The following is a 23,536-nucleotide window of genomic DNA, read 5'->3' as shown; positions in this document are numbered from 1 at the left end:
TGCCTTATCTATGTTTTGTGGAGTCACCTTCTTTTCCAACTTTTAAACCTCTCACTTTCTTTAAACAACTTTTTCAAAACCTCCTTATTTCTCTGTTATATTTCGTCAAAAAATATCACTAATAAACTCAAACCGAGTTCACAATCTTCGCTCGCGATATATTCGACCAATTGCAGAAGACTTTGCTGCATGAAAACACCAAGAAGCCTGTCAGTAACAAAAGTGTCTTCACCTCAGCGAGCGACAAACATTTGACACTTTGTATACATTTGCTGTGATATTTTGCGACACAAGTTGGTACAAGTGTGAACGACCTGGTGGTCATATTTGCAGTCGTTTTTAACTCTTCATATTTATGTTATAATGATTGATGTATTGGTTTGATAAATATAAATTTAATAGCTGGTTTTTTAAATAAAATAAAAAATTATAAAATTATGTCGTGCGTATCCATTTGCAGTGATAATTTGCGACACAAGTTAGTACAAGTGTGAACGACCTCTTGGATGGTCATATTCGCAATCATATTTGACTTTTTTCTTTTTATGTTATAATGTATTGTATTGTATGTATTGGGTTGATAAATATAAATTTAATTTCTTATTTTTTAAGAAAGCCATAAAGGTTCAAATTATTTCGTGCGCCATGCAAGTAATTTTAAATTGTCTACATAATTGATTTTCTATTAAATTGTGAAAGTTTGCTTTCATTTTCAGAGCATACTGAAAATGTCGAATACGCAATTAAACGCTATATATATCGAACTCATTCATAGAAGCATTTATTCTTATATCAATAAATTATTTCGCTGTTTCCTCGATAATTTTTTCTTGTGATTAAATCGAGTATTGTTTATTTTAAGTTTTGAAATTATTTTTTATGCACAATTTCGGCAAAATCCTCTTTACTTTCTACAATTTATACGTGAAAAGTCAAACATACAGTCATACATGAGCAGAAAGCAGGGTTTTCGGTTAATTTCGCAATGATCACCTGACAATTGGCAGTGCTACATCCCGCTTACAAACAAGTCTAAAGAGAACCAGTGCAGAATATTGTCAGTCTTTGGCTTCTGGCGGAAAGCTAAGCTAATCTTCTCGAAATGTCACAGTATGGGAAAAAGTTCAATGCAACAAATGTCGTCTAGAAAATAAAATTTCTTCTCAATTAGGTTACAGCGCCTGGGAAAAAATAAAACGATGCGAAGGCTTTTCAGAAAAGAAATGAGCAAATGAAACTTTCGCTCACTTTTTTTTTCTTGAGAAATTTGATGAGTTTTTGTTCATATTCACACTTAACTGAAATTCGGATGCTTTTACCGGTTACATAGTCAAGCACTGAAAATTATTCAACTCATGTCAAGAATCCGAATTTGCTCGTTGCGACTAAAATATCAAATTTCTTACAATGGACATGTTAAAATGTTCGTTACGGATATTTTTGAACGTTGAGTGTAACCTGATAATTGATTAATATATGATCTTTCGTCATTTCTTAAATTTTAATTTTGATTGAATCAAGCATAGAAAACTAGTCACATTTTAATTTTTAAACGCAAAATTTTTCTTAGCATTGGCCTTCTTTTGAGGTAATTTAATCAGATACCGAAGCACTTTCGTGTTGTTCCAACCTCCAGTCAACTCAGTTATCAGTAATTGTAAAAATATTTAAAGCGATATTTAAATCAAATATCATATACTTACTTAGATGGTTCGATGGAGTGGCCCGACGGTCATACTCCTTCAAAAGGCTGTCCAAGATCTGTAAGTGAGTCGACTTCCCGTTCTCTCGCTTCAGAACTGAAGGCTGTTGTTCTGAGGCTGTGTTGACCTTAGGCTGATTCTCGCTCTGACCAGCTGGACTGCCGGATGTTGGGTCCAAGTCATCCTGCGTACTGGTGCAGTCTCTATTGAAAGCATGAACATAGATAAAAATTACTCGAAATCTTATTAAATATTCTTTAAAAATTGCTGTCAAAAAATTTAGTTCCACCAAAATTTTTCAGTATGAGATAGAAAATTTCAAAATGGATGAGTATTGGCAGATTATGATAATTGAAAAAATTAAACTGCTCTAACAGATCAATTAGGACGCTAGTGGGGAAACCAATCTCTTTAATTGTCCATTGGGACACGAAAACCTGAGTTTACTGGGATAAGTAGAAATTATTTTCCTAATTATTTGAATAAAACATCCTGAAAATAAATCACCGTTATATAAATGGAAAAAATCGTTAAATGCCTACTATGCTTGAAAATTGTACACAAATATTATTCATTGATGTTTCAGACATTGTGTATGAACTTTCAGAAGAGTTGAAAAAATTCTTTACATTGTTTAAAATATTCGTATTCTTGTGAAGCCGATATTTGTTTTGATGAACGCTTAACATACATTGATGTAAATTACGAATCATATGTAAATAAATTTAATAATTAAGCCTGCATATAGATATAAATAACTAAGACTGAATAATTGAAATGAATCAAGAATTGCCTTTAATCTTCCACAAATTAATATAATGGGGGTAGGGCATGATTTATCTCTTATAATCCGAGAAAATGTAACCATAATCATTTATAATCATGAGGTTATAATCATTTATAATTATTTACTAAACAACTTTTTCTGCTCTCCCATGTTTTTCTTACGGCGCCTCCAGCCATTATGGTTAAATTAAATGTAAAAAATAAAGAAATTTATAGACGGTCGTAGAGGCAAACGATAAACCCTAGGGAGAAATGAGCAATATATTTTCAAAGATGCCAATCAAGAAGAGCATTAAGGTGGCCTAATGACAGCTTAATGATCATTACCCAACAAATTTTCTCTTAGCAGCCAACCTCTTTACGTGACACAAATAATTGTAAGACAACCTTGACGATTCAAATCATAATGATAATGCATAATCCGACAGACAAATGTCATACACAATTTATTGTGTAAATGGCATACATTTGTGATTAGAAAAAATGTGCAAGTCCCATTTATCGTTCCTTGGCCCATTGATAGTGTAACAGATTATGGATAACAACGACGTTTAATCATTATTTTTGACTTGATTATAGGAATATTGATAATTGATCTTGATCAAGATTATTGACTTGATTATAATCTTTTTTTTGCCTATACAACATAAGGTGTTGAATATATGCTATTGTGTTGGTACAATATTTCAGTAAAAATCACTAATAAAGAATTGCGTTATTGTTACTTTTTCCCGGGCTCGGTGAAGATTTACTCCATACAAATGTAGACACAAATTCCTCATGATGAAGCGATCGAGAAGTTGGATATGTGTGCATGCTATACGTGAAGAATAATATCAGTCTTTCGATTTTAATTTATTATTATTTAATAGATAATTTAAGTAGAACGAGCAAACCTTGAAATCCAGACTTTCAATGCCTTGTCTATTCGCTATTTTTTTGGTAGATTGTGAACTTAAATTTTATCAGGTCCCTAAAATACCACAAATTTCGGAGAAAATTTGTTTAAAGTCATCAAAGTAGAGGAAAAAATTTAGGCCCATTACGCTAATTATCGGACGAGAATTTATTCCGCTACATATTTTTGCAGGCCTTTAGATTGCTCCTGATGGCCGACGATCAACCGGCGAAAAAAATTGGTGAAATTTTCCCGTGGGTACATGAATTTTAATTGAGAGAGCTGTTTACTACATGCTAATGGACATTTAAATTGAGTACAAACGTGAGGAAAAAATATAATTCAAATTGGGAAATTTATCGTGCAAAATCGTGAGTTATTATCGTGCATGCAGGTGTGAGTTATTTTATTATTATTATTATTATTCATCCGTTCAATAAATAGATTTCGTTGTGTATCTAAATCTGCTGCACAGCTACGGCCCCAGAAATAATAAGTAAGAAAATCTTATGCCTTTTCTCGTGTATTAGATTCAAGTTAAGTTTTCTTATTAAATTTTGAAACGTTTAAAAAATTTTGACCTAAAAACAATTGACTTATCTTAATTAATAAAATGTATTACTTAATAAATAATAAATAAAAAATAAATTTATTAATAAATTGCTAAATAAATAATAAATAAATTGGACTTAATAAAAAAATTGATATTCAGTAGCAGTTCTCGCAGTTCACTCTCTCAGCCGTCCATGAAATCATTTACAAATTTCAACATGTCACAGTGCAATCTCAGCTCCACAGGCGCAGTGTGTATCCCTGCAAGTGCCAACACTGCTTCAAGGCTCCTGGGCAGATTCTATTGAAATAGAATCATTGAATGCGATATGGAGGTCGCGATCAAAGCGAATAGCGGAGATGCTTGCCTGCATGCATAACCGTGCGCTGCGTAGCGCACGCTTACATTGGTATCAGAATAATATTGATTTCGTATGCAATTCAACATTAAATCTCGGTTATCGCTGCTGAATTACAAGACTCAAGCTTCATAATTTACTTAATGGTTTACTCAAAAAAACTTGAACTGTTAGAAGTTAAGTTTGGATTTTCGTAGATCAACTGAGCAGACCAACATTGTCCAAATGTATTTTTACCACCAAGCTCGACTAAGATGGGCTTATAGTATTTTTTTTTGCTATTACCTGTACCCTTCGGTATCAAATAACTTGGATGCTTGAATACATTCATCACTTTGTTTTGTTTCAAGCCTGGGATTCATCCAAGTAGAGATTTCAGCTTCTCAATTTCATGATGAAAATTATAAATGAATATATCAATCTTAATAAATCTTTGCGTGCATGCAACTAATTTTCATCGATATGCGTTATTGATGAAGTAACATGTGGGTGTATAATTTTGATTCCATTCTATCACCAAAAAGGTTCATGGTAATTTGCATCAAATTGGTTTTAAGGGCCAAGATTTTTTCTAGCTTCATTAGAAAAAGTATTTTACCCATGATATACAGTCAAAAGGCCATAAATAATTCAACAGATGAGAAAATTCTTAGAGAAATCATCATATTTTCACTAAAATACTGTTCTTCACGCTTCCCCTGCAACCAATTTAAATAATTTATTTTAATTATGCGGTAATGTGACCATAATTGTATGCTTCTAATTATTTCCTGTTATTTGTTTTATTACCGATCATATATTTAAGAAAATATTTAAAATGAGACACGATAATTTTTAAAAGAACAAAGTTTCATTTCCGGTAAATAACACAACAATACAATACAATATATTACTGAAGGCTAGTGATATTGAATGAGGTTCGGGTACAATTCAATTGATAAATTTTCGAATAAAAACTTAATGAAGTAAATTCTCTCATATATTTAGATGTGCAAATTATTAATCAAATAACATGCAGAAGGCAACACTTAAAATTAAATGAAAGTTATTGCATATTATTAATATATACCCTCAACGAGCAATAATATTAAGCTTATTCTAAGCATACTATTCTCATCTTTGTTACATATCTGCGAAAATAATTTTCTTTCTTTATTGAATAATTCGCTCACTTGCAAAATTGTTATATAATACAATAAGCTAAATAAATTGCATTATGTGGACCCATATAGCGTAAGATTTAAAATGGTTTAGCGTCCAGGATACCGTTACAGAGTTCCCATCTGGAATAAAAAGGTCTCCTGTGATGTCCTCAATGCGGTTTAGAAATGTGGAGCGGAAGATCTCCACGACCTCCTTGGAGAGATAATTAAGGACAATCTTGATCCGACAGATCAGACCCGCGGTCTTTTCCAACCTGGTACGATTAATCGCCTTTTCGGTTGGGCTTTTCATGTTTAGGAATTAGTTATTCAAAATATGGCGAATATATCATAATCAGTATATACGTCGTTCTCTGTAATGAGCAAATGAGTACGTTTAAAATAAGACACATGTAGTTCAGTGGGGAATAAACGTGGTGATATGCGATGACGCTCACCTGACATGTTCATGAAATAACATGCATGGATTTTCACTCTTCTGCACTCATTGTCAGCATTTTCAGCACATTTTCTCATTTATGGAAAAAAGGCGCTATTGTGCTCGCCATGTCCGTCCGTCCGTCCGTTTGTCCGTCCGTGACCTCAAGTTTTCGTCGACGGGAAAATGCGCTCTCTGTCACTCACTGCAGTGAGTACTGAGTTACATTTTTTCACTATGCCTTCACTGTACTATGCCATCGGTGTACATCTCATTCAAGCTGACAACAACATCATGAACCAACGAGGCAATTTGCCTACAAAGTTCTCGGCGTTCAGTGGGAAATCCGGGCAGCTCTTTTACTGTCTGCACGGTGGGAAAACTCCTCGGGAATGTCAAGCATTTCTTGGATCTTGCTGCTGCCCTCTCTCGATTTACATCAACATGAGTTTTCAGGGCTGAAAACGATGTGTGAATTTTATCGCAGAAATGTGGCTGAAGTCAAATGGATTCCTGATGTATCGTGTTGAATTGCGTTGAAGTTTCAGAGGGACAGCCTTATGCATATTTCTATCCGGTCACAGAATCTCGAGGAGCAGAAGCCTGCTATTCCAAACAGCCCATCCATTACTCATTCAATATATATATGAAATTAAATGTCCTAGCTAAAAAAAATGTGGCTACAACTTAAATTTATAAACCGCCAATGGAACTCCTCAGTAACCGTCAAATTCAGTAAGGTGATTGAGTCATGCCTGGTTTGTTATTCATTTATTCATTCATTTATTATATATTTATTCATTTATTCCTCGAGTTTCGTTGCTGATGCAGGGCTAAATTTTACCTTGGTTAGAAGTCCCAATTAACTGCAGAATTACGATGCAGTAAAAGTTTAATCGTCGTAAGTACGCATCGCATAAATATTAATATTGTGAACCCAACTTTGTGAACAACTGTTGCTCAAAGTCTCTATTTTAAGAAACTCGCACAAAATGTGGGTATTCTTAATTGATTGACTTGGATTTGTATAGCTAACTCGACAATATTGCTAAAATAAAAAAAATTGTTTACCATCAGGCTGAGGAAAAATACGGCTTAATATTATTGTTATTACCATTTGAGCTCCTTTTAAGAACATGGTTATTAATGAAAGATCTATTTTACCTCCCGATTACACCTTGATCGTCAATTCCATGTGTTAACATGCACTTAAATTTAGATAGAGTAATTTTTTAATTTCGATGCACAAATTTTTCTAAATTTGATACCCCAGCTTGAAATGTTGGTCATGAATCCCAATCATTCGCTATTTCTTCTGTTGAAGTGAAATTAAAACAGTCAAAAATCCTTTATAGTCCAGGAAACGAGCGGAGCAGCAGTTCATCATACGGTCGGGAAAATTTGTCGGATAAGCGATTTTTATTGACCAACCTCTCCCAATTAAGAGATTTTTGGCCTGTCGAGCTGTGCGAAGACGAGCATCATCGTGATGGGTGCTTGCATCATCTTTGCTGTCCGTTAATAATTAGGATCTCGTGTGGTTGTTTTTTCTTTAAACAATGATCAATTGTTCAGTCAATAATAACAAACTCTGTCATATCGTTCATGTAAAGATTGTAATTGACAATGCGAATTTCCTCTCTACTTCTAATCTATTAAACAGAAACTTATTTTCAAAATTTTCATATTTCGCACGTTTTCTGTCCGAAATCTTTTCAGTATACCATGATAAATAACAAACCCATCATATATCAAACACATCATGTAGCCTGAATCTTCCGGTGAAATATTAAATAATAATTTATTTCCACATTCAGCAGCGATGCGCTTACATGGACCAGACTACGCCATTCAGAACGGCTATCTTATCCAGTGATCGATCCAGAGTGTGCATGATCTATCGGAGTCTGGTGTTCGACTTGACCAGATTTTTGCACCACAGTCTCGTCTTAGTCCAAGATTATGACGCATGGCACTCTAGACGAGCTTCACTATCGTCGACTTACGACACCGAAAAAGGCGATTTTGACGTATAATACTTTTTAGGGCGCACGTATTTGCATTTTAAAGTATTTAGGCTACCAACTCAAGTATTTAAGTCCATATTTTCACTCTCTTAGCTGTACCATCACAAACTGAAGTGGCAGCACACATTTTAATTGTCAGAAAATTTATGTGATAATAAATTAGGAAAACCAGAATAATTTTTTTATTGAAAATAAACAAGCTTTGATCGCCAAAAAAGTCTACAGTGTGTATAAACAAATTTAAACGCGAAATTTATTGCTTTTTTCATTTATAGATCCGGTATAAGTACTGTTAAATTTCTACCGTGACTGCAAGCACAAAAATTATAAAATTCCTAGTTTTTTTCCATTCATAAAAATTGCACATCATAAAAAATCAGGAGGTAATAAGTGAAGTACATTCATCATCAACATTAATTAGAATATTAATTTATTACCTGGAGTTGATATTTCGTCAAGCACTATCATGATTTGATATAATAATATCCATGTATCGCACGAGTCATTGAACACAATCTTTCCAAACAATGTCCGTCTGTCCGTCCGTCCGTGACCTCAAATTTTCGTCGACGAGAAAATGCGCTCTCTGTCACTCACTGCAGCGAGTACTGAGTTATATTTTTTAGAATTTAGGGGTTTTCTTCACACTGTAAATGTTCAATGAATTAATTTCAAAACAAATTTAAATTCATTCCTATATCTCCAAACATTTCCATATTTCAACGCGATATTTTTGCATACTGTGCATTCAAATCATAATAGATAATTTTGGTTGTTGTGAATACTGAATCCCATGCCAACAAAACTAACGATATGAAGATTATTTATCGACCAACATGTAATTGAAAAGCATACATTATTAAAGACTAGACGATTAGGCAATCAAATTTCAGGTGCGGTTATTAAATCAAGATGTTGCACTATTCTAGAGATATTTTTAACGCTATTGAAATGTCGCCACTTTGCAATTTTGAGTGATGAGGAGCATGCATATATTGATCCAATGCCACCAACTATAGAAAAAAATTAATACTTCATCTAAGTATCGAAAAAATAGCTCACAGATTAAAAACCACAAGTATAACTATTTTACGAGCTTAGTTTGATATTTAGATAGCCATCCTACATCAAAATTAAGCGTGGGTGCGCAATTCTGCAAGTTACCGCTAAAAAAGCAAAAAATGCCCAGACCCTCACTTTCATCAGAATTTTGGCCCCACGAGATATTTGCCTACAACAAACAAAAAATATGTCGGCGCCTGTTGGTTGCGTTTTTTTTTTTTTTTTTTGTCGAATTCCAAGATTATGCAAGATCCTTCATATTCCCGAGTTACTAAAACCACGATGTGGATTTAATTAGATAATTATTTGATAGCATAGAATTGAAAGTCATACATTGTTTTCAAATTTCATCATATGTATAATAATGGTGCCGCTTAAAAACAATAATTGTACTGAATTTTAAGTAAAAATTTCCTTAGTTTTATTTTACTGGTGAACTCTTTGCATCACAGCTGAACCGTCAATTTGAAGATATTCGATCTCCTTAACAAGCTTGTAATTTATTTAAGTCTTCGAAGTAATAACAGCTAGGATTACAAGTCGAAATATTATGCTTCTTTAAATTTCAGGGGTTTTTAAAGTAGATTAGCGGTCAACCTTCAAATTTTTAGAGCGTGTCTCAATTTTCGCGGTACTCGACGTTTAAATTCCTTAAATTGTGTTCCCAACTCAGGAAAAAATTACTTATTATAAATTTTATATATATATATTATATCATAAAATTATCCTATGATCAAAAATAATTAATTTGTTCATGAAGTCAGCTGTCAACAGTTCCCTTTGAGAAAAATATATCATTTGTTAGTATTGGAAATAATGTTGAGTTTATTTAGGAATATAGCTTTTGGATTTTATTCTAGTAATAAAATCTGAGCGCGGCAATTATGCCGAGCGTTATTTCTCTCCCCAAATTTGGAGCGAGAAAATAAAGGCGTTGATGCCTGTGAAATTGCGGCCATTTATCGCTTAAATATTAAAGGGAGTACTGCATAAAATTTCATGGCGAACATTAAAAATATTCATTGCCTTGATATACACAAAACATAACAAATTTAATTAGCACGAAAAAAAATTCTTATGTAATTGCTTGCAGGTAAAGAAAGTTATTTCCTTTTACATCGAAAAGGACTAAATGTGAATCATGATCATATGGAAATACAATTGAATTTTCCCTTTAACAAGGAAGAATGTTCCGCCCTTCCCATAATATTTCTTTGTATACGAAGATGCGAATTTCACTACATTTAACCGAATTACACATTTTCGATGTCGACAAAATAAAATAAACATCTGTCATCTTAACATGATCTCATAAATTTTTGTATGTCAAATCGTCATATGAACTGCTGGATACGTAATATTTCAACTAGCTCAACGCAGCAAACAACAAAGGCAGCAAACAACAAATAAAACGTTTTGTTTTTATTTGTACACATATTGAAGTATAAGTCACCTACTGTTTCAATAACGCAAGACGCTATAGATAAAAATTATGTTAATTACAGCTTAAATGACAACCAAGATGCAATATGACTATTTGTAACAATAAATATTATGCATTAGTTTTTGCATAGTCGAGAAACTTTCATCAGGATGCATTGTTTATTTAAAAATTTCGATCCTATCATGTTAGCTGGAAGCCAAAAACAATATAAATAACTCACACCGACTGTAATACAGAAACGCTCCACGTAGAGTTACAAATTACGGCCGTTCAAAACAATTGTCGAGTCAGCAGAATATTTCCTATGAGAAGAATGAGTTAGCCTCCAATCCATTGCAGCTCTCCAATAAATGTCGTCCAGAACCAGGATTTACGGCCAATTGTCACGTAAATGAATTAGTATACCCTGCCTCTCTATTTACGAGCTTTAGTGAGTGCTTAACTGGAGCTTGAATTCGAAGAGATTTTTTTTTAATTAGAATTGTATTGAGAAACTTTATCTATTCCAGTATTTTGCTCCGTTTTAATTTCTGATGCGGGTCACAACGCCTGGTAATAATACTATAGAGAATATTTTCTAATGAGTATCAAAGAAAGAAGTGAACAAAGAATAAGTGTGCTCCGATCAACTGCCAGCAAATGAGTCTAACCTGACATTGATGAAAATGAATGAGAAAAAGAACGGCATTGAAGTGACACGAACATCGATCGTTTGGACCTCATGGGGCAAAGGTTTACACAAGCGCTGTCGAAATTGAGACACATTGGGGCTATTCGAACAAATTTGACCCCAAAAATGCATGGTTGTTACCAACATCGTGTACCTAGGATAACAAAGAGATAAATATCAATTATATAAATATTTCAATATATTTATAAATAAATATACCAATAAAACGAATTCTCTGGTCTTCAATGAAACCTGCTTTTAAAAAAGGAACAACTTTTGCCAACCTATACTGATAACACAAAGATAGACGAAAAATGCGTTATCTTTTTGATGTAAGTTAATAAAATTAAAATTATTTATCACAAATCATTATTTACCATGGAACAATTAAGCTTCTAATAATCAATGAGAAATGATTATACTCTTCCAAAAAATATTCAAGGGTTTGAGAATGAAACCATTAGTTGCATTAAAATAGTCGATTGACAAAAGTAATATAATAAAAACAAAATAATGATTGAGTTTATACAAGCAACAATATATAAGGATCGAGTCCGAAAAACAAGAGATCGGAAGTGCGCTACTCCCGAAACATTATTTACGAAGCGGCTCGCACAATGCCTCCGAAATGCGTTTCACTTACCATAACTTAGAAATAAATGTGAATGCTGGCAATGACGGAGACCAAAGCATCATCTTTTTCTCCCAGCACTGGAGCCATACTTTCAAAACTCGCTAAGTGAACGTAAGAACTTACGCTCTATTTTCTTGTCTATGATTGGTGGATTTTGCTTGAAAGACCGTCAATGATTGGCTGAAGAACTTACGATCTCTTAACTTTTTTTAAAGTATAGGTACTGACCACTAAACAAGCTCCTGATGCAGCACCGAGTCTGCATTGGTGATAATTTTCTCTGGACAACACAATAGCTAGAGACATATGTACATCTATACGTATATGATTTCTGATCTATTAACTTCTTTGAATAATTTTTCTGATGCATTTTGCTTCAATAACTCTAGAGATTCATGGAGGCAGTGAAATGAGTTTCATCTTGAATGTTTGTTGATTTTAGCTTCAGTGATGAAGATTGCCCTTTTGCATTTTAATTGGTAATCAATTTTATCAAGTAAATGGTTTGATGTACTCGTATCTAGTATTGACATTGCGAACGTCTCTGCGGCGAACGGCCGCAATGACTGCGAGAATTTCGAACTGGGTATTTACGCAGCGGTTCGCGCAATGCCTCCGAAATGCGTTTCACGTACCATAACTTAGAGAGAAATGTGAATGCTGGCAATGGCGGAGGCCAAAGCATCAACTTTTTCTTCCAGCTGGGGCCATACTTTCAAAACTCGCTAAGTGAACGTAAGTATGTTTTCTCTGTTTTCTTGTCTGTGATTGGTGGATTTTGCTCGAACGGCCGTCAATGATTGGCTGATGAACTTACGATCTCTTAACTTTTTTTGAAAGTGACCACTAAATAAGCCCCTGAGGCAGCACCGTGTCTTCAGTGGTGATAATTTTCTCTGGATAACACAATAGCTGGAGACATATGTACATCTATATATGATTTCTGATCTATTAACTTCTTTGAATAATTTTTCTGATGCATTTTGCTTCAATAACTCTAGAGATTCATGGAGGCAGTGAAATGAGTTTCATCTTGAATGTTTGTTGATTTTAGCTTCAGTGATGAAGATTGCCCTTTTGCATTTTAATTGGTAATCAATTTTATCAAGTAAATGGTTTGATGTACTCGTATCTAGTATTGACAGATGATGTGAGGAATCATGATTATTTAAAGCCAGATCTCTATTCGAAACTATTAACCCGTCCCAAAAAAAAGATCGAAAATTATGCTCATTCTTCATTTCAGTTTTCGATGGCTTTATTTCTGCAGTATTTTTGAGCGTTGTCATAAAACTGGAAACGAAAAAATAAACTTTGCTAATGTTTACGTGGCGTTTTTCTTCATGATCTAAAAATCCTCAAAGTTTTACAAAATGCTTTGGCCGGCGAATAAAATTGCATAGAGTGAATATTCACCTTATCGAACTAATTTATATCAGTATCAATATAACGAGTATCCTCCAGCAACTTTCTTGATAGGTTCTCATCACCGTTAAATTAGACCAGACAACAGAGAGCCTCTTGATCTCCTAGCCTCGGCTCCGGAAAGACTTCTCTCAAGTGCCACAACTTGTTAACGGTTGCAGAGTTCCGGCTTTTGAACTGCCGTATCGTGAAGACTTACATCTAAACTGTTCTAATTGAAGCGTTCTAAACTGTTCTAATTGAAGCGTGCATTGCTAAAGCACAGAAACGAAGAACGCAAATTGGGCAGTGCAGTTCCGTTGTAGCTAGAGAAGATTTTCATTGGATAAAGTGTTGGAAGCGTGCATATTTCGTGGAAGTTTTATGATGATCAATTTAACCATAAGTAAACGCTCATAAATGTACTTTATTTTGGAAATGTGGAGTATTGAAATATGGCAGCGACNATCAATTCAACTATAAGTAAACGCTCATAAATGTACTCTATTTTGGAAATGTGGAGTATTGAAATATGGCAGCGACTGCACAAAACATATGATGGAACACATATGTGCGTTGTGATGGAAAATTATCGTATGATGGAAAAACATATGATTGAAAATTATCGAAACATATATATTAACCATATATATGGAAAACATATATATTATCCATGTAATTTAATTATGACGGAAAAACATAGGATGTAAAATTATCGTTGTGATCATCGGAATATGGAGTGATATTGAATACCTTCAGAACAAATGTTATCAAACCTTTTCTAGGGTAATGTATTTGAAAAAAATTAATTCATAGCACAGAAGCACAACAAAAATAGACAGAATTCTGAAAAAAAAACAAAGTTGCATTTTGGTTTAGAATCATCAGTTAAGCAGAAACTTAAATAAACACAAGAACTATACATGCTCGATATGTTGATGAAAAAATTGTTGATCTTTATTGATCCCTGATCTACTCATCATGCTATTTATAGACAGGCTGCTATCAATAGCAAAAAATGTGTAGAATTTTTTTAAATGATAATAATTGCCTTAGTCCCAGGTAAGGAGCAAAACGCGTTCGGTATTATAAGGGATTTTTAGCGCATTTTCGCATTTATGAAAAAAATGCACTATTGTGCTCGCCATGTCCGTCTGTACGTCTGTCTGTCCGTGACCTCAAGTTTTCGTCGACGAGAAAATGCGCTCTCTGTCACTCACTGCAATGAGTACTGAGTTATATTTTTTCAGGTTTCAGGTGTTGGTAATCGGAGTCTTGCACATAGTCTCTTATACGTTGTACCTCAGCCTCCCGGTAACGTAAACAGAAACTGATTCATGAAAACCATGCTACAATTGGACGACTGAGCTGGGTAATTTTCCCCCTACAATAATTTTCGAACGTTTGGTTCAAGATAATTGAACTGAAAATTTAGTTCCAACTACGATTTGTTCCCTTAGAAAAAACGTTACCATTAAATATCCAATCATTGACGGCCTTTCAAGCAAAATCCACCAATCATAGACAAGAAAATAGAGCGTAAGTACTTACGTTCACTTAGCCAGTTTTGAAAGTATGACACCAGAATCTATAGGGACCGGGGCTGTCAAGACAACAACTTGAACTTGTTGTCCAAATTATCTCTCCTAGAGCTCAGTTGTTATGGCATACGATCTCAAACAATGACGGCATAAGAAGACGTTATTTTCAGTAAACTTATAAAGTACGTTGACAAAGTGCATTTATTTTCAACATTCACTTGAGTTCGAGAACTATCATGCTGAAAAAAGACCGGAAAATTAGTTGTCATTTCTGTTGAAATTGAGTTGAAATACATTTAGAGATTGTAAATGAGATCAAGCAGAATTTTGGACCCGGAAGTTACGTAAATTTTAATAAAAATTATGCCTGTCTTCTCCGTAAACTAACTGAATAAATATATATGCTGTGATATTGACTGCGTTTTATGGAAACAAAAAGGGTAAGGTCTTAATATGTATCTAAAATTTAATGATTTTAGCACATCTACCTCATTAAAGTCTTGGTACAATTAATCGAATAATTTAACCGTCACAGTATTTCTAATTCATTACCTGAGTATTGTATTGGCACTTTTATTTATGAAAAATGTCGAAAATCAAAGTAGCCCTGAGTTATATTTTAAAACAAAGATTTTTGGATTCTTCACACAACCGCCGTTGTTGTATCACCTATGATATATACTCGCCCCTGCATGTTTGCTCGTGGTATCGTTTTGGAACCCTTGTGCTTTGCATTGGCCTTTTGTTTTAGTAATTTCTCGACCCGTAATTACATTCGCATTCGTCCACTTTTCCTCTCATTCTGTGATGGCCAGTGACGGTGAAAGTGAGACGAGTTCCATCTGCTCGGAGGAATCATTATCTCCATGAGGAAAGATTTGGAAAAAGTGAATAAGCTGCTCTCCTTTTTGTAAAAGTTTAACCCCGAAAAAAGTAGGAAGACTGGCAAGATCTGACAATGGTATCCATTCTCATACTCAGAGCGTGGACAAGGTAATTATATAGAGTCGTAGACGCTTTACTCTCTAATTGTTAGAATGTTCAGCAAAATGTAAATTTTAAAACCTTGACTCCATGAACTCAAAATATAAGAACAACATTGACCATCTTGCCGAGAAACAGGCCTCCTTACCGAGTTACGCGGATATACATACATGTATGCTGGACGTTCTTTCACCTGCGGTACCCATTTCTGGACGCCACTCAATTGCCGTCGGGGATATTGCTATAAATGAAAATGCAGCAAATTCTGTTGGAGCTGACAAACGTAGTTTGTCGAGGGCAGAGAGAAGCCCACGGGGTTTTGCATGCCTTTTCAAACGTCTTACCTTTTACCTCATTAAGAACGTTTTTCTACTCATTGTCCTTTGCGAATATGTCAAGCTTGCTGTACATATAGTAATTTGGGGTTGATCTACTTTGTAATGCAAAGAAATGGGTTAGCACGTTAGTTAATAGGTCACTATTACAAAACTCAAGGTTATGCATGATGACAACAATATTCCGTTGATGCACAGGTACAAGTTATATTGACAGTCAAAAATCTGAAAACTAGACGATATGTACATATTTCCACTATTAAAATTCAGGAATAAGGCACTATTCCACGATAAACGTCCTTTTGAATCGGGTTTCGCCCCCTTGTTCCTCGTTATTCCCATAATACGCTTCAACTTACGGCCGGTTAGTTTACAGATGGAAAAAATATAACTCAGTACTCACTGCAGTGAGTGACAGAGAGCGCATTTTCTCGTCGACGAAAACGTGAAGTCACGGACGGACAGACGGACATAGCGAGCACAATAGTGAACTTTTTCCATAGATGAGAAAATGCGCTAAAAACTAAACTAAAAACTAAAAAATAAGCTAAAAACTAAAAACTAAACTAAAACTTTCATCTCGTCGACGAAAACGTGAAGTCATGGACGGACAGACGGACAGACAGACAGACGGACATGACGAGCACAATAGTGTATTTTTTTCTATAAAGTGAAAATGCGCTAAAAACAGGTACAGTTTTTAATTTTATAAAAATTTGAATGAATTGCCTGATGATTTCAAGGCGGATTGTTTCAAATTTACCTTAAGGGGAGCGTCTAGGGTAAAATTTATCTCGGCTATTTACAGACGGATCACTCTGAAACTTGGTACACATATGTATATTAGAATTCTTAGAAAAAATATATTTAGTTGATCAGAAAAAAACTTCGCTCCAGTTTCGTCCATAATCCAGATATTATGTGCAGAGAATTTGTACCTAATCGTGATTTCAACCAACACCATAAAAACTCATCAACTTTTGGCTCATTGGCGTTGACTGAGATCAACTTTTGGCAAGGCAAAAGTCAATAACTCGATAAGGGGTCATAAATACGCATAACTAGAAACTAAACCTGCTGCCTTGAGGCGGCAAATCAAAAAATCATGCAATATGAAGTGTAATTTGTAATTCAAAAAGCTAGTCATAGTTTTGAAAAGGTCATTGAGACAAATCTAATGATGGATAACACAAAACTTCACCATGGGCGCTTTGCCCCGTGACACGCGTGGGCCCGTTGCCTCACTAGGTATCATTTCAATTTATATCGTGTCACATTTTATTTTAAAAGCTAATAGTCTAAACTTGATCTCAAAATTATCCCTTTAAATATTACTTTCAAAAGATAATTCACAGTAATTTCAAAAGCTTCATCTACAGTAATCGAAAACAGTTTTATTTAGCAGCAAAAAAAAAAAAACTTTTATCTGGGCTAAAACAGTTATTCACAAATAACTTAATAACGCAAACACTTAGCAAAACGTAAATCCGTACACTTCATCCCAGTTAAACTGTCGACTGGCGGTAGAGAACACGGACCAATATCTGCCATACTTAGCGAGAAACCCGTTATGGGCCCATGACCCGTAGTGGGCTCGCTTCCCCATGTTACCCTATCCTATGTTGTCCTTAGTTAAACTATTTTTTCATCTGTGCAATATTGATATTGCCGCCGTTAAGCTTAATCTCTTATTAATTTCATGAGATTCTTGTTTAATGCGGATATGTTTATTTTACTTGGTAATTTTCTGATTTCTTATCATTATCACATTATCATTTAAGGGGACCGTCTCCCTCTTCTGAAAACTTTTCCATTTACAAACGGATCGTTGTAAAACTTGGTACACATATGTAAAACAGAAATCTAAGAACTTGTTGTTCATGTTAATTTTTAAAAAAAAATGAAAGAAAACGTGAAATTCATAGAAAACGGCGAAAAAGGGGTACTTTAAAAATATATCTCCTCCTACATATATCGTGCTACAACATCGAGACACGTATCATTCGATTTGTAACAATCACATCTAAAATCCAGCCGATAATTTTTTTCATTTTTTTTAATTTCGAATTTGTTCGGGAGGAGGGGGGGATTTCCAAAATTTTCCCAAAAATTTCGAATTTCCCCCCTCCGCCCCTCTTTTTTGCAAAATATAATCCAAACTTTAAAGAAAGCGAAAAAAATGACCGGATTGTTTCTAGAGATTTTATTTACGAATCGAATGGTATATGTCTAATCGCTGCAGCTTCAAAACACTAGGAGGAGATAGGTTTGCAGTGACAATGAGTTAACTTTCCAGTAGAGCCCGACAAAGTTGCGCGCGCCTCGAAATAGACATTCAAGGCTGCAAGACTAGATGACACTAGAGCTCAATTTCTGTCAAGAATGGTGCGAACGACGGCACGAGAACCATCCCGTACGACTGCAGGCGGATAACTGAAGCACAGCGTGTTCAGACAAGCTATTTAAGTGTGTTACCGGTAATTTCGGTCTATCTTAAATGTTAAAGAACACCACCAACCCTAACTCTTTCGCGATCTGTCGTGAACGCATAAATCAACGTACAGAGATGGTTTTGGTGCCGTTAGATGCGTCAGAATGTAAGCTTTAAGATGAGTATGAAAACTGAAAAATCAAAATTTTCGATTTTAGGGTAGACGTTTCTCTTAAAAGAGGACTTACGTATTACGTATACGTTTAACCATTTGTTGCTTGAGAAGATTTTTAGTTTTTATTAGCATTACTAGGGAAACTTTTGTAATTCATATTGCTTCTATTTTTCTATTATGTAGTATATTGTTTACTCCTGTGTGAGTAAAGAATAAAATCGCATTCACCTCTGTTGCTCATGATAGTGCGTGATGCCCTACAAGGCATCACTCAGTTATACAGTGGGGGGAAATAAATATTCGTACACTTGAAAAATCGTATTTTAATGTATGTAAGTACACAAACTTAACAGGAAAAGTGANGCTACATGTTTCTAGTACATTCTGGAATGTTCTGGTGTGAAATATTAGTCAAAAGTTGTTTTGTACGAATACTTTTTTGACCCGAAGAAGTTAACATGTTGCATTAATTTTTGTTGCATTGAGATTTAATTTCTATTGATGCTATTTTTGAATACAATGCCCCTCTATACATAATATAAATCACTTCTCCTGTTCAATTTGTGTACTTTCATACATTAAAATACTATTTTTCAAGTGTACAAATATTTATTTCCCCCCACTGTATATTAAAGTCACACGCGCTCCATGGCAGCAGCTGTTAAACTGCCGATCGAAACTCTGCTTAATTGACCATGTTTCAGAAGGGTTAAAACTTGATTTAGGTGTTGCAGTGACACAGTTTGATTTCTAAAGTAAAACATTCCATTTATTTTGATATCCAGTTATTGTTATCCATTGAGTCCTGCAAGATTACTCTGAGTTCATAAGCCAACGAGGATCGAGTCACAAATATTGTTATTGGCTTATATTAATATTGGCTTTTCTCGTGAGGAGTCTGTTGAGTTGATGAACTAACATGATTTGGGAACAATTATGAAGCTTTTTCATGTGTAACATGATATTTTGTCTCGTATATATTGCAGGTTATTGGGCTGGCTTGGTAAATCAATGTCGGGTAAATTTTTTGATTATCGCGCAATTTCGTACCTCTAATGTTACATTGTAATATAATTAATAATTTCGATTTAATTGATAATTTAATTCATTAATAAATTTTTATTAATACATTATAATTTTACTGTTTGTTGAATTATTTCGCTGTAACTTGAAGTTTATTTAATTCATTTTGAAGAGATTATTCTGATTTTACTTTATATAAAACATAAGCACAAGTTCAAATAAATGATGTTTTTAACCTCTATTTAATGTATTAAAATCCTAACTTGCTCTTTCTGACACTCGTGATCGCTGTAAAGTCAAAAATATTTCATAACACATAATAAGTACGGACAAAAAACTCCGTATAATCTCATTTTAGCGCATTTTCTAATTTAAAGAAAAAAATGCGCTATTGTGCTCGTCATGTCCGTTCGTCCGTCTGTCCGTCTGTCTGTCCGTCCGTGACCTCAAGTTTTCGTCGACGAGAAAATGCGCTCTCTGTCACTCACTGCAGTGAGTGACAGAGAGCGCATTTTCTCGTCGACGAAAACGTGAAGTCACGGACGGACGGACGGACGGACGGACAGACAGACGGACATGGCGAGCACAATAGTGCATTTTTTCCATAAATGAGAAAATGCGCTAAAACGTATAATTTCATTTGGTATTCACCCTATGCGATGATTTATTAATCTCAAGAAGCTCGATTTAGGGGGATGTAATGTAAGCTCATAAAGTTCATGTAATGTAGTTCAAAAGATGTAAAGTTCAAATGTAAATCATTCATCCATTGAAAAATTTTCCTTGATTTCCCACACTGTATGTTTAGAACTCCGTAACAACTTAGAAAAAAGTTACCTGAATTATTTTATTCGAAACTGGTCATAAAGATTACTAAAGAATAACAGTAACCTTGTGGCCGTAAGAATAACTGTAAGTTAACTATCTTATGGCCGTAACAATAACTGTAAGTTAATTACCTTGTAGTCACTGGAAGCTGCAAGTTGCGTTCGCAGGTCACGAATCTGTAAGCGCATCTCTGACGCCTCTGTGGTGACGCGTTCCAGAGCCCGACATTGCCGTCTGTATCTGTATTAAAGAGAGGAGATGTTCTGCAAAAAATAAGAGATGTTCTGAGCATAAAGATGTTCTGCAAAGAACGACAATGTTCTGCGAAACTTCTCAGCCCGGAGAAAGATTTCGCCCAGGTCTCGAAAGAATCCATAAACTGGAGAAATAGTTTAGAAGCAATTATTAAATGATGTTTGAATAAGAATACCTTTGGGGAAGCATCACAAGCAGTTCAATTATCTCTTACCTTTTGCCGCTTTTATAACAAAGAGACTTCTGTGATCCCCAATTCTGTGATAACAGCAAAAATTGTCAGATCGATTCCAACCCCGCGAAGGCAGCAGATTGACTCCGTGATGAAGTGCAAAAGCAAGTTAAGGCTTCGCTCTTGGGTCCTCGAAATTCATTCAAAAGTTTTACCAGCAGCAGACACAGGAGTGCCTTGATTGCAAATCTAACTGCCTGCGTCGCTGGCAAGAAGAATCGCAATAAAAGTTGTTAAAAGCATTAGAAACGTCCGTATTACTTTTAGGCCGACTATGGAGTAGAAGTTTTCTTGTATTCGCGAAGTCGTTTATTAGTTGTCTGTCAGCTGATGTATATGCATGAACCCCCAGTAATTTGGTAAGATTTGCTTCATTAGTTTAAGGATTAGCTAAAACTGTGAATATTGTCATTATATTTAGATTTGTCGATTTATTTCTTATGCTATGTTTTGTACTGATTTCAGAAACATGTCAAAAATCACCTACGAAATCCGTGTATTCATTACTGTCCTCTACGACCTTAAAGACCTACAAGGAGAGTCTTTACATAAGTCATGCGATTATTGAGAATTTAAGAGAAGCCGTGCAGTAACAACATGAGGCATATAGACTCCGGGTGGTCAGGGGGCATAGACTCTAATCATGTAATTTTGACTTTTCTATGAGTAATTTTGTAATTTTGACTTTCTAATTCACGTAATTTTGACTTTTCCAAGAGTAATTTTGTAATTTTGACTTTCTAGATCAAGTAATTTTGACTTTTCTAAGAGTAATTTTGTAATTTTGACTTTCTAGATCAGGTAATTTGGACTTTTTTTAAGAGTAATTTTGTAAATTTGACTTCCTAGATCAAGTAATTTGACTTTTCTAAGAGTAATTTTGTAATTTTGATTTTCTAGATCAAGTAATTTTGACTTCTCTAAGTGTAATTTTGTAATTTTGACTTTCAAAGAGAAGATTCAATGCATAGTATCAATCCTTATATGGAATCTGATGAAATCACAAGCAACTTTGAATGTTAGTCTGAAATTTCCAATGGAAATGACACATAACATGTTTGGACTTCATAGCCTGTATCCACTTAAGCTCCAGAAAAGTTATTAAGAACAGCATGCCGTAGAACCTGTCTCTTATACACATCTAGATGTGTATAAGAGACAGGCCTAACCTCAACCACAAGTAGATTTTTGATCTTGATCAATAGTATGGTGTTTTCATTATTCATTTCTATTATTTGTGAAAACGAGACTACTTCAGTGATATTTATATTGCAAAAAAATTTGCATATTTATTTAGAAGTTAAATATGATTTTGACAGGCCTAATTTGCTCGCTTAAAATATTTGAATCAATGGGTAAAACATGAAGTTACTTTAGTTCCTTTGAATATTTTTCCTCTGTAATTTTTGCTCAATTCGAGCTAAAGGCAAATATTTTTGGTTGTGTAATTTTTAGCTCAATTCGAGCTAAATTTAATAATTAAATTTTAGAATTTAAAATTAGAATTTTGGCAATTTATGTCGAAGCAAATGAGCCCCCGAATTGCGGAAAGATAAAACAAATTTTTCCATGGCTTCGAATAATCTTGAACTAATCGAAATCTACAAAAACATAGAAAAAAAATGTTACAGATATTTTACATTCCTGAGCGTTTAAGTGCATTACTCATTTGACAAACGAATACGAATCAATCATATGGAGTCTCAATAAATAACTTTAGGTTTCAATCTAAGAAAATCTATCACTGTTTTCCATGAAATAAGATTGTATCGTTTTTAATCTAACTACTAACCACTCTGATGATAACCATAACAGTGCCTGATTCACATCCCTATTTGTTCAAATTCAGAAGCGAGGCAAATCTTAGCTTTTAATAAAATTCTGTATTAGAATTCCAATAAAATTTGACGTCATTGAATATTATTCACACACAGCAAATGAGAATAGCTAAAAGATTTAAATTATTTCGTAGAAATTAGCCTCACAAACGATTATATCATATAATGAAAGCTATATATGATTACAACTAAATAATCACTCACCCATATTGAAGAAGCTGAGATGCCAGGAAGAACACAATCAGGGTTTGGTAGAACCTTCGTCTGGTCATTTGAACCAGCATCTTTAGCACTCAAATTTCTACTATGTGTTGATATTAAAAATAGAAATTAGTAAATTCGTGAACTGAATTCGTGAATTCATGAATTATAGTGGATCATAGCTGCAGGCGGGAAGAAAGTGCATGATATTTCACGAATTATTAATAAATGAAAGTCTCAGGTATCATTTATTTCACGAAGTTATTTAAGTAATTTTCTGCCAATACGAGTATAAGTATGACGATTATTTTGAAATTCATTAGTTGTTTTAATGCTTAAATTCATAAATACTGTTCATGCATAATTGTAGAAATGGTTGTTCACGCAATGATAATGACTTTTGAATTTCAGTTACAATAAACCGTGTAACTCAAGATTACGAGTTCATAACTTCCAAGCAACGCATTATTCAAACTTAAATCTGTTCGTTTTGCTTCGAATAACTTTGCTCAAACATCAATACAGAATGCGACACTGTAGTCATATAAATCATATTGTAAAATATTATAATAT

The 23,536-nt window shown here is 34.2% G+C and overlaps 1 protein-coding gene across 1 annotated transcript in view; it reads right to left on the bottom strand.

Moving 5' to 3' along the window:
* The window catches only part of LOC108682381 (glycine receptor subunit alpha-4-like), a 38,280-nt gene extending 15,234 nt beyond the window's left edge, over positions 1–23,046 (bottom strand). The window contains exons 1-2 of the mRNA XM_047881040.1: positions 22,967–23,046; positions 1,704–1,906 (exon numbers count right to left, since the gene is read on the bottom strand). Coding sequence (XP_047736996.1) covers positions 1,704–1,906; positions 22,967–23,046 — 283 coding nt within the window. The remainder of the gene's footprint in view (positions 1–1,703; positions 1,907–22,966) is intronic.
* Between the last annotated feature and the right edge of the window lie 490 nt (positions 23,047–23,536).

Source organism: Hyalella azteca, unplaced genomic scaffold (genome assembly GCF_000764305.2).
Source record: "Hyalella azteca isolate HAZT.00-mixed unplaced genomic scaffold, Hazt_2.0.2 contig6892, whole genome shotgun sequence".
Classification (NCBI taxonomy): Eukaryota; Metazoa; Arthropoda; class Malacostraca; order Amphipoda; family Hyalellidae; genus Hyalella; species Hyalella azteca.
The sequence above is the reverse complement of the archived record's forward strand: the minus strand, read 5'-3'. Positions and strand labels throughout refer to the sequence as shown.